We start from the raw sequence: 13,181 nt of genomic DNA on the forward strand, positions 1-13,181 counted from the left end.
TTGCTTTTCTGTCAGTTTGATATAGTCCAGTCATTCTCCTCTGACCTCACTTATGAACAAAGCACTTTCGCCAACAGAACTGCCGCTCACTGGATGTTTTTTGTTTCTCACATCATTCTTCTCTAAATTCTAGAGACTGCTGTGCGTGAAAATCTCAGGAAATCTGAAGTTTCAGAGATACTCAAACCACCCTGTCTGGCATCAACAATTATTCCACAGTCCAGGTCACTTCGATCACATTTCTCCCTCACTCTGATGTCTGGTCTATACAACAAATGAACCTCTTGACCGCGTCTGTAAGCATTTATGCATTGAGTTGCTGCCACATGATTGGCTGATCAGACATTTGCATTAACAAGCGGGTGTTGTTATCCAGACTTCCTTTCGTTGGCAACAGAGGGAACCAGCTGTCGTGTCATTCAGGGGTGGCGGACTGACCGAGGCTACAGCAACTATTTGGCTCATTGTATCTTGCCGGCTAAAAATAGAGCTATTTTGGTTACTTCCTCTTCTCAGTTCTTGCGTGATATACCATTTTGTTGTGAATAATATTTCTACAACTCCACACTAATCTTTTCAAGATTTGAGACTGCTTAGTGTCATTCTGCAGTAAGGAGAAAAAAATGATTGTTACTCTGGATCCTGTGCTGCATAAAGAAACACAATAAAGAATACAATTAAAAACAGTAAATATAAATACATAAGATTACTTATATACATAGACTGATTGTACATACATAAAGTGATACTAGGTACAGGAGTGTCTGTACATAAGGTGGCTGACAGGAAATAATATATGAGTGGTAGTGGGAAGAGGGGTGGGGTGTGTTAATGGGTGGAGATGTTAATCAGCTCGATGGTTGAGAATTAATTAAAACTTTTGCCTCTATTTATGGACATGAACGTCTTTCTCTTCACTCTATCAGGGGTTCTCATCAATTTATCTGCCTCAGTTAAGTCTCCCCTTGGTCTTCTTTGTTCCAGCGAGAACCCCAGCTGAGACACTCTTTCCTCATAGCTATGATTATTCAGCCCTGCCTCAGTAAATCTCCTTGGTATCCTCTTTAATCTTGACATATTCTTCCCCTAGTGCAGTGACCAAAGTTGTGCACATGTGGCCAAGCAGAACCTCACTGCGTCTGTATTCTGACAAAATGCCCCATGTAAACACGATATCCTGCAGACGCTGGGTATCTTGAGCAATACACACAAAATGCTGGGGGAGCTCGGCAGGGCAGGCAGCATCTATGGAGTGAACATTTTGGACTGGAAAGGAAGTGGGGCTGAAGCCAGGTGGGGGGGGGATGAGGACAAACTGGGAGGTGATAGGTGAAGCCCGGTGAGGAGGATAGTAGGGGCATGCACTGGGAGTTGATGGATGGAGGTGGTAAAGGAGGAACCTAACTGGAGAGGGCAATGGACCATGGAATAAAGGGAAGGGGAGCCACAGGGAGGTGATGAATGGATGAGGAGAAGGGCAGGATTAAGATGGAAGCCAGAATGGGGAATGGGAAAAAGAAAGAAGGGGAGGGAGTGAAAAATTATCAGAATTTATTGAAAATCGACGTTCATGCCATTAGGTTGGAAGGGACACGGAATAGGAGGTGTTGCTCCTCAAACCTGAGTTTGGCCTCATCGTTGCAATAGAGAAAGCCTTCGACAGACACATCCATATAGGAATGAAGTGGAAGTGGAAATGAAGTGGGTAGCCACTGGATGGTTTTGCTGTTGCAGTGGACAGAGCAAAGTTCGTCGCTCTAGGGCAGGCTCAGGAGCTGTCCAGGGAAATGTCCTGTCTGCCTCCTCAGCCATCTTACCTACCAATCCCACTACTGCGCAGATCTGTGGAGTTGGACTCCAAGATCCTCTGTCCCCAGCAGCTCTCAGTATCCCACCATTTGTTGTACATTCACTGGCCTTTATTGCCTCCATCACCTCACACTTCTCCACATTCTGTTTGTCACTGTTGTTCTCACCTGACCAGTCCAACGGCTGCTTCCTGCACAGAGAGAACTCTCCTCAGAGTCAGTTTTCCAAACTTTTTAATTATGGGCCCTTCATTCAAATCTGAGCCCTGGGGAATGTCACTATGACAATATTGAGACAAGGTAACCATAACACTGTATAAGCAATCACACCGAATAGTCTTTCACTCCACACTACTCCTGTGTTTGCTTCCCTCCAATATCCCAGTCCTTTCCACCACAGTACCCTTAGAAATTACTTTTCAGACTTAAAGTAAAACACACAAAGTGCTGGAGGAACTCAGCTGGTCAGGCAGCACCTACTAAAGCTTGTGTCCTCTTTACAGACAGGGTAAGGCGGGAGAGGGGCAGGGTGACGTTTGGGTCTGGAAGTCTCTTGGATATGGACATAAAGCAATGCAATTTAGCTTCAACTGGTGCGTGCCATTCTGGAAAAGCCACAATTTTCAACAGCTTGTGTATAATGGATGATAGAAAAATGGAAGGCAATGGGGGAAGAAGGGCTTAGATTGATCTTAGAGTAGGTTAAAAGATTGGCACAACATCATGGGCTGAAGGGTTGTCTATTGCCGTAGAGTTCCATGTCCTATGTGCTACTAAACCCATCCTGTTGTGTTCCAGTTACAGGATCCTGAATGGGCTCCCGATTTTGGTACAGCAACCTTTGTTCCACGCTGGGGAGCCACTGTAACAGGAGCGCGGAATTTCCTCATTGCATACAACATCAACCTCTTGAGCACAAAGGAGCAAGCTCACCGCCTCGCACTCAATATCCGCGAGCAGGGCCGAGGGAAGGGCCAGGTTGGTGCCCCTCAGTGAAAACTCAGTCGTTGCTTGAGGCTATTCTTTAAAGCAAATCTACTCAGCCGTGGCTTTCTCCAGACGATAGCTGGGAAGTTCTGGTTTGTTGGTAACAAGTCAACAGCCTTCTGAGCAGCAAAAGAGAATGTTTAACAGGTTCACCTCTTAACCAGTCTGCAGCTGATCAGTTTATCTAAATCAATGTTAAACCAACCTGTAGTGCAGGAAGGGCTTTATAAAGCTGAGGTTTATAAGACACTGGTAAGTTCTGAGGTTGAGGCTTTATAAGGCATTGGTCAGACCGCACTTGGAGTATTGTGAGCAGTTTTGTGCCCCTTATCTAAGAAAGAATGTTCTGGCATTAGAGAGGGCCTAGAGGAGATTCTCAGGAATTATCCAAGTCATGAAAGAGTTAACATATGAGCAGCATTTCATGGATCTGGGCCTGTTCTTGTTGGAGTTTCAAAGAATGAAGGGGGATCTCATTGAAACCTATTGAATATTAAAATGCCTAGATGTTTCCTATAGTGGGGTGGGGGTGGGATAGGACCAGCGAGGACAGCCTCAGAGTAGAAGAACATCCCTTTAGAACAGAAATGATGAGGAATTTCTTTAGCCAGAGGGTGCTGAATCTGTGGAATTCATTGCCACAGGCAGCTGTGGAGGTGAAGTCTTTAGGTATATTTAAAGCAGAGGTTGATAGGTTCTTGATTAGTAAGGGGGAGGGGCAAAGTTTATGGAGAGAAGTCAGGAGAATTGGATTGAGAAGAGTAATAAATCAGCCAAGATGAAATGGCAGAACAGATTTGATGGGCTGAATGGCCTAATTCTGCTCCTACATCTTGTGGTCTTTATGGTCATATAGGAAGCTGGTGACACTGGCAAGGACATCAATTCTACCACCTGCTTCATTTTTTCCATTAATATCGAAGAAAAATTGTAGCAAGTGGTTTCATTGAACCCAATGTAACTAGCAAGATGCTAGAGGACTCAGCAGGTCAGACAGTATCTCTGGGCAGAAATGGACTGTATGTTTTGGGTCAAGACCCTTCACTGGCTAAAGGATTTCAATCTGAAATTTGAAGTGTCCATTTCAAAGTTCAAAGTAAATTTATTATCTAAGTACATATCTGTCACCATACACAATCCTCAGATTCAGTTCCTTGTGAGCATGCTCAATAGATCCATAATAGAATAATAACCATAATAGAAACAGGGAAAGACCACACCAACTGGGTGTTCAACGAATGTGTAGAAGACAACAAACTGTGCAAATATAAAAAGAAGGAAATAATAATTAACAAAAACAAATAAACAAGAAATATCAAGAACATGAGATAGGAAGTCCCTGAAAGTTGAGTCCATAGATTGTGGGAACATTTCAATGATGAGGCAAATGAAGTTGAATGAAATTTCCCCTTTGGTTCAGGAGCCTAATGGTTGAGGAGTAACAACTGTTCCTGATTTAGTGGTGTGAATCCTGAGGCTCCTGTACCTTCTTCCTGATGTTAGCAGCCAAAAGAGAGTATGTCCTGGGTGGTGTGGGTCCCTGATGATGGATGCTGCTTTCCTGAGAGAACATTTCATGAAGATGAGCTCGATGGTAGGGAGGGTTTTACCTGTGATGGACTGGGCCAAATCCACTGCTTTTTGTAGGATTTTCTGTTCAAGGGTATTGGTGTTTCCATACCAGGCAGTGATACAGCCAGTCAATATTCTCTCCATTTCCCATCTATAGAAATTCGTCGAAGTTTTAGATATCATGCTGAATCTATCCAAACTTCAAAGGAATTGGAGACACTGATGTGCTTTCTTTGTAATTGCATTTACATGCCGGGCCCAGGACATGTCCTCCAAAATAATTACACCAGGGAATTTAAAGTTGCTGACCCTCTCCACCTCTGATCCTCCAATGAGGACTGGCTCAGGGACCTCTGGTTTCCTCTTTGGTCTTGCTGAGATTGAGTAAGAGGTTGTTGTTATGGCAGTACTCAGCTAGATTTTCAATCTCCCTTCCATATGCTGATTCATCGCCACTTTCGATTCGGCCTGTGAGAGTGGTGTCATCAGCAAAGTTGAGTATGTCACTGAAGCTGTGCTTGGTCTACAGGTGCTATTCGAGCCATTCAGTTCCCACATTATCTTGTATGCTCATCCTGATTCCAGCATCTCCAGCCTCTTCTGTCTTCACTTTGTCCAATGCCTTTGGTTTCAACACCCAGAAGAATAATTTGCATCCAGGATGGAATTACAGCTCCAAGGGATCTGCTAACACCTATACCGATCTTTACGAGAGCAAATGCAACCCAGACCCTGTCCATACCATATGGATGGCTGGCTTAGCTGAACTATGTGGGTCGCAGACACAAAGTCTGTGCTATAACCATCACAGCAACTCACACAAAATGATGAAGGAACTCAGCAAGTCAGGCAGCATCTATTGACAGTCGATGTTTTGGGCAGAGATCCTTCATCAGAACTAGCTTGATGATGGATCTTGATTCGAAAGGTCAACTGTTTATACTTCTCCATAGGTGCTGCCTGACCTGTTGAATTGCTCCAGCATTTTGTGTGTGTTCCTCTGGATTTCCAGCATTTGCAAAATCTCATGTGTATAATCATCAAATACCCAGTAATACTGAATGATATACCCCACCTCCTATATACTGTGTGATACACCACTATAACCCCAGCCCCCATGTTCAGTTATACTACTGAACTATAACCCCCAATTACTCTCAGAAACTCTACCACAGCTCCTGGATGCCCCCTGATACAGTATCACAGCCTGCAGACACCCACAGATACTGGACTATAACCTTTAGATATCTAGTAAGGTGGTGTTATAGCTCCCTTTACCTACCTACATGGGAGCGTCATCCTATGATACACAGCTTCTGGATTATAACTTCCAGATATTCACTAATCCTGAAATTTAGTGAATATAGGTATTCACTAAAATGCATGATGACTTCCAGATGGCTAGTAAAACTGTACTCTAACCCTGAGATATCCACAGATACTGGACTGTAGTATTTAGATATCCAGTAATGTGGTGTTATAACTCCCTTTACCAATGTACATGGGAGCATAATCCTATGATATACAGCTATTGCATTATAATTTCCAGATATTCACTAATCCTGTAACATAGCGGACAGATATTCAGTAAAATGCATGATAACTTCCAGATGGCCAGTAAAACTGTACTCTAACCCTGCGATATCAAGAGATACTGGACTATAACTTCCAGCTATTTACTAATATTGGATTATAATTCCAGATATCAACTACTGTAATGTCCATTTATCCAGGAACATTGTAGCATAACCCCAGTAACACTGGATAGCTAGTAGTAGAATATAGCCCCAATAGCCAGTATTAGAACACAGAGCACCACAGCACCATACAGACCCTTTAGCCCACGACCCACTCTGCTTAACCCTCCACTTGTCTATTATTCATTACCTATCTAAGAGTTTCTCAAAGACCCCTAATGTATCTGCCTCTATCACAGGCCTGGCAGGATGTCCCATATGCCCACCACTCTCTGTGTAAAGAATTTATGTCTGCCTTTACGTTTGTCCAATGACCTTAAAATTATGTCCCCTGGTATTACTGTACTTTAACTCCCAGGTGGCCACTAATAACTCTCAGATCCCCATGAAAATCCCAGTAATGTACAATAGACCCTAGAATCCTACGAATACTGGCCAATAACTCCCAGATATTGATTAATACTGTATTATAAGACTATAAGACATAGGGGCAATTCAGTCCATCGAATCTGCTTCGCCGTTCCATCATGGCTGATTTATTATCCCTCTCAACCCCATTCTCCTGCTTTCTCCCCATATTCTTTGATACCCTGATTAATCAAGAACCTATCAACCTTGCTTTAAATATAACTACTGTAATAACTTGGCCTCCACAGCTGTCTGTGGCAATAAATTCCAGAGATTCACTCCTTCTTTTAACCCCTCAGATACTCAGTAATAATGTAATTTAATCCCCCCTTCACTACCTGTTAATATTGCACTGTTACAGTGCATACCCGCATGAATGCTGAACTATAATACCCAAGATACCCGCGAATAGAGGAGTTATGGTAACGGATCCTTCAGCCTTCCAGGTCTGTATTGATGTAGGCAGATGTCATCCCAATTCCACACTGCCACAAACTTTATCAATCAACCACGCACTTACTGTACCTTCTTGTGGGTCTTCAGTGACTTGTGCGCAAACCCATCTGGGCCCCCAGCAAGACCCAATTTCTCGCAATTTAACAAGTAATACACATTTCGATTGTGTACATCAAAATGGATGAAGTTGCACTCTGCCATGTCGTTGCCCACTCACTTGATACGCTTCAGATGTAAAGGGAATGCCTGTACTGGTAAAGTTGAGGTGGCGGCTCTGAAATATCAGAATCAGAATCGCTTTTAATATTACCGATGTAAGGCATGAAATTTGTAGTTTTGCAGCAGCAGTACAGTGCAACACATTAAAAACACTAAATTGCAATAAGAAATATATATGTAAATATAAATTAAATAACTAGTCCAAAAAAGAGCAAAAATAGTGAGATACCGTTCATGCGTTAGTTCAATGTCCATTCAGAAATCTGATGGCGGAGGAGGAGAAGGTGTTCCTAAAATGTTGAGTGTGTGTCTTCAGGCTCCTGTGCTTCCTCTCTGATGGTAGCAATGAGAAGAGATGAGAAGAGGGTATGTCCTGGTGATGAAGCATCACCTTTTGAAGATGTTGTTGATTGTGGGGAGGCTGGTGTCCATGATGGAAATGGCCAATTTTGCAAACCTCTGCAGTTTTTTCCAATCCTGTGCAGTGGTCCCTCCATACCGTATGGTAATGCAGCCAGTTAGAATGCTCTCCATGGTACATCTGTAGAAATTTGCTAGAGTCTTTGGTACGTACCAAATCTCCTCAAACTCCTAATGAAATATAGCCACTGGCGTGCCTTCTTTGTAACTGCATCAATATGTTGGGCCCATGATAGATCCTCAGCGATGTTGACACCCAGAAACTTGAAACACTCACCCTTCTACTACTGATCCCTCGATGAGGACAGGGGTGTGTTCCCTTGATTTCCCCTTCCTGAAGTCTGCAATCAATTCTTTGGTCTCAACTGACGTTGAGTGGAAGATTGTTATTATGGCACCACTCAACCAGCTGATTTATCTCACTCCGGTACACCTTCTTGTCACCCGAAACCAGATTTCATTTATATGGAGACTAAGGTTTATCCCGCACCTATGCTGACCCTCTTTCCGTGACATGTTCTTTTGCTTTGTGCAGCCAGGACGTCTGAGCAAAGTGCAAGCTATTGGCTGGCACTTGGAAGAGGCCAATATTGCCCAGGTGTCCACTAACCTGCTCGACTTCGAAGTGACTGCACTGCACACGGTATTTGAAGAAGTCCGCAAGGATGCTGAGGTACTGTGGAAATACTTGCACATTTGCTGTTGTGTAGGCTCATGGAAACAGGCTCTTTGTCCCAGTTCACCCATGTTGACCAAGGTATCTTCCTGATCTGATTGCAGTTGCCGACATTTGGCCCATATCCCTCTAAACTTTTTCTACCCTTTGACCTGTCCCAATGTCTTTTAAACATTGTGATTGTACCCTCTTCTCCCACTTCTTTCTGTACAGAAGCATCACGAATGCCTACAAGCGTCAACACACTTGTGGTGCCAACACTTACGCTCACTCACCCTTCCTAACCCGTTCGTCTTTGGAATGTGGGAGGCAACCAGAGTGCTCGGAGGAAAGCCACATGACCATGGGGAGATGGGCCTGCCCTGTGCTAACCACCACACTGCCCAGACCCTCACTCTACTGCCCAACACTTCATTCTACTTATGCACCACCCTCCGTGTTAAAAACCTGCACTTCAGGTCCACCTTAAATCTTCCTTTCTCAACATAAACCAACACACTTTGAACTCTTATTGAGTATTGTACTGCTCTATCTGGGAAAAGTCTGTGAGCATATTTTTATCAATGTCCCTCATAATTTTATACACCCCTATGATCACACCTCAACAGCCTTCTTCCCACTCAGGTCCCAGCAACATCCTTAGTGTACCTTTCCAGTGCCCTCTCTAGCTTAATCATGCTTCCTATCAGAAAATCTACTGTAGCTCGATTGCCTAATAGCTGATGATTGTGGTCTCAGTTGTTGGATCATGGTGCTTTTGTGATCAAAAGACACTCAAGATCAAGACTTAAAATTTGATGCCTTGGGCCATGTTAGTAGGAGCTTCAAGAAATCTCAGACTAGAGATAACAGAATTCCAGTGATAACAATTAACCTATAAAATAGCCAGATTCAAGTGGTGTGACACCTTCTGCAGTACACTAAGAAGCTTCTAGAAAAATACGCTAACAACTGTACTGCAAATGCTAGAAAATTTACTGAACAATTACATTCATATCATCATGTGCCATCTCTACATGTATATAAGCTGAATACATATGTACAAATACAATTACAGTACAATTCTCTGTAATGTTAAATTACAAGGAAAATATCAGAAAAATAACAATTTTATGCCCAAATCCAACACAATGTTTTGATATTAGTCTGTTTAGCAACTGGAGCCATACTTCAGTTTCAACTCCAAGTCAGCGATTTATGGCATTATTTTCTAATTGATTTTCACAGTGGATAAATGGTGCTTGCCCCCTAGGATCTGAACTTGCCTGTGGTGGGCTCTCAGCTTGTAGGCCTCGTCCCACTGAAAGCCATGATGGACGCTGCAGAGTTTTACATGAAGAAGGAAAACTTGTTTATTCTGGAGGAGAAGCACAAGATTCGACTGGTACGTCATGAAAGAGGCTCCTTGGAATTGTCACAGACTTGATGGGCTGGATGGCCTACTCTGTGTGTCTTTAGAAGTGTGATGTAAATTAAAGTTTAAAGTAAATGTATTATCAAAAATATGTAAATATCACCATATACTAGGGATTCATTTTCTTGCAGGCATTCAAAGTAGAACAAAGAAATGCAATAGAATCAATGAAAAACTGCACCCAAAGACTGACAAATAACCAATTTGCAAAAGAAGGCAAACTGTGAAAATGATAAATAAATAAAGCTCACTAAGAACATGGGTTGCAGAGCCCTTGAAGGTGATTCACTAGGTTATGGAATCAGGTTTGTGTTGAGATGAGTGAAGTTATCCACTCTGGTTCAGGAGCCTGATGGTTGAAGGGTAAGAACTGTTCCTGGCCCTGGTGGTGTGGGACCTTCGGCTCTTGTACCTACTTCCTGATGGCAGCAACGAGAAGAGAGTATGGCCTGGATGGTGAGGGTCGTTGACAAAGAATGCTGCTTTCTTGTGGCAGCGCTCCTTGTAGATGCGCTCAATGGCTGGGAGGGCTACAATGATGCAGGGTGGATGCATCATAGTTATGTGTGGATTTTCAGGGCATTGACCCCTTGCTGACCCTTTCAACTTCAGTTACCCCTCGGTCAGGTGTAACACGTAGTACCTACCTGCTGTTCTGTGCTGGGGATGTGTCCGAACATCAGGCACAGAGTTACACTACAGAACCTCCCATTGTCCAACGTCTGCCACACTTACCATCCTGAGATTAACTTTTGATGCCAGGTTGTTTTGTGGGCTCTCAAAACTCAGGGCTGATGATTTTAGTTCTCATCAAAATAGTTTGGTAACTAGTTTTGCTTTTCAAATAAAACAAACAGATTTACAGGTTCACAAAAACAACAGAATGAAGTTCTGTAGAAGTTGTAACACTGATCGGAATTAAGCAATTTATTATCTCATAAACACGAGCACACCCACAAGGTGGGTAAGTTACTGGAGGGAACTTGGAGAGGCAGGATCTACCAGCATTTGGATCAACACAGTTTAACTAGGAATAGTCAGCACAGAACATCATGTCTGACAAACCTCAGGGTTTTTCGGAGAGGTAATCAAGATGATAGATGAGGTCAGGGCAATAGAGAGTATCTACTGTGTATGGACATTCTGAAGGCCTTTGACAAGGTCCTGCATGACAGGCTACTACGAAAGGTTAGATTTCACAGGATCTACGAAAGACAGATAATGAATCTTAATCATTGGATTCATAATGGGCTCGAAGGCAGGAGCAGAGAGTACTGTGTGAAAGTTGTTTCTCAGACTGGAGGCCTGCCACTAATGGAGAGCCACAGGAGCTGGTGCTGGGACCTTTATTGTTTGTAATTTATATAAATATATGAACGTACAAGGCGTGTTTCCGGCTTGCAGGTAATATTGAGAAAGGTGGATCCTGATTAGCTAGGTAAATGGCAGAAGACTGGCAAATGGCTTTCAATTTAGATAAGTGTGAAGTTCTGCATTTTGGGAAGTCAAACTATGGTAGGACTTACACAGTGAATAGTCAGGCACTGGGCAGAGGGAGCGATGAGTATGAATTCAGTGGATTCCAGTTAAATGGGACACATTGGGACCAATACATTTTGAACCAATTAAATACCTGCCCCAATTAGCCAAAGTTTCATGGAAATAGTCAAAAAGGTATAAAAAAGGTGAACTGAGTACCAAATTATGTATTTAAATAAAATACAGAACAAATTAGAACACTATCAATTGTATTACAGTACTATAAAACTGTGTATTAGTTTCTAATAGTTATTGACAGAGGAATTGATCCAGTGCATACAATGAACAAAGGCATACAATGAACTCAGGCACCAAGTGCAGATAATGGACTGCCTTCATACAATGCTATCGACAATTATGTCCTCCAAATCTTCATTTTCATTCTAACATTTAAAATGGTTGTTGATACCTTCATATTGTTCACAGTACTTGTTGAAGTAGTAAGATTGTTGCATTTTGACCCCCAGCCATTTCTGGCAACTCCACACCTGAATGCTTGAAACCGCAGTGAGCAAAACAGCTCTGAATTTTCTTGTTGCTTTTTTCTCATCTTCTATCAGTGACAAAAATCACTTATTTTTGAACACAAAGGCACACAACTGATGCTAGTTACGAACTGTTCACTCTAAGCACAGTGTAGCATCTAACGTCCACACAGGGGCGCATGACTGATGCTAGTTAGAACCTGTTCGGCAAAGTTCCTGCCCCAATTAAGCAGCATAGTGTCCCAAATAAATGAAAGAAATCCTGACAATTGATCAATTTGTTTTTGTTCTTTAAGAGTTGTCCCAAATAACCGGCTGCTCAATTAACCGGAATCCACTGTATATACTTAGCTGAAAGCAGCACACAGGTACACAGGGTGGGTGAAGAAGATTTTGGCACAATGGCCTTCATTAGACAAGGCACTGAGTACAGGAGTTGGGACATTATACTGCAGTTGTACAAGATGTTGGTGAGACCATTCTTGGGAGTATTGTGTACAGTTTTGCTTGCCCTCTTGTAGGAAAGACATCATTAAACAGGAAAGGGTGTAAAGAAGATTTTCAAGAATGTTGCCAGGCCTTGAGGGTCTGAGAAACAGGGAGAGGTTGGACAGGCTGGAACTTTATTCCTTGGAGAATAGGAGGTCAAGGGGAGACATTACAGATGTGTATAAAATCATAAGGGTATAGATGGAGTTAATGCACATAACCTTTTTCCTTGGGAGGGGGAACTAAAAACTGAAGGGTATAGGTTTAAGATGAATGAGAAAAGTTTTAAAAGGGACATAGGTAGGTGGGTGGGAGGGCAGCTTCTTCATGCAGTGGGTGGTTCGTATATGGAATAAGCTGCCAGAGGAGGTCATTGAGGTAGGTACAAAACAACATTTAAAAATCATTTGGATGCATGTTTTGGAGATATATAGGCCAAATGCAGGAAAATGAGATTTGTTTGGTGGTCACTGTGGTTGGCATGGATATGTTGACCTGAAAGGCCTGTTTCCATCTGTATTATTGTAAAATAACAAGTGGTGGAGATTGAAGTTAAAACAGAAAATATTGGAAATACTCAGTAGATATGTGAAAGTGGCAACGCAGACAGATAATTTGCTGAGGAGAAGAATGGGATATTGTTCTTTATTAGATGGGGCAATGAATATAAGAGCAAAGAAGTTATGCTCTGCCTTAAATAAAGCCTTAGTCAGACCTCAGCCATAGTACAGTGTGCAATTCTAGTCACCATGATAAAGGAATCCGAATCAGGTTTATTATCATGGACACGTGTCATGAAATTTGTTGTTTTTATGGCAGCAGTACACGACATAACAGAATTACTGTAAGTTATAACAATAAGTAAAATAAATGGAGCAAAATAATAGCAGTGTTTGTGTGTTGATGGACTGTTCAGAAATCTGATAGCGGAGGGGAAGAATCCTCACCGATTGTAGTAATCAGAAGACGGCTTGTCCCGAACGGTGGGACTCTTTAACGATGGATACCGCC

The 13,181-nt window shown here is 42.5% G+C and overlaps 1 protein-coding gene across 1 annotated transcript in view; it reads left to right on the top strand.

Annotated features, from left to right (window-relative positions):
- The window catches only part of ftcd (formimidoyltransferase cyclodeaminase), a 55,373-nt gene that overhangs the window by 20,429 nt on the left and 21,763 nt on the right, over nt 1-13,181 (top strand). The window contains exons 5-7 of the mRNA XM_059967425.1: nt 2,607-2,786; nt 8,103-8,240; nt 9,496-9,627. Coding sequence (XP_059823408.1) covers nt 2,607-2,786; nt 8,103-8,240; nt 9,496-9,627 — 450 coding nt within the window. The remainder of the gene's footprint in view (nt 1-2,606; nt 2,787-8,102; nt 8,241-9,495; nt 9,628-13,181) is intronic.

Source organism: Hypanus sabinus, chromosome 4, assembly GCF_030144855.1.
Source record: "Hypanus sabinus isolate sHypSab1 chromosome 4, sHypSab1.hap1, whole genome shotgun sequence".
NCBI classification, from domain to species: Eukaryota; Metazoa; Chordata; class Chondrichthyes; order Myliobatiformes; family Dasyatidae; genus Hypanus; species Hypanus sabinus.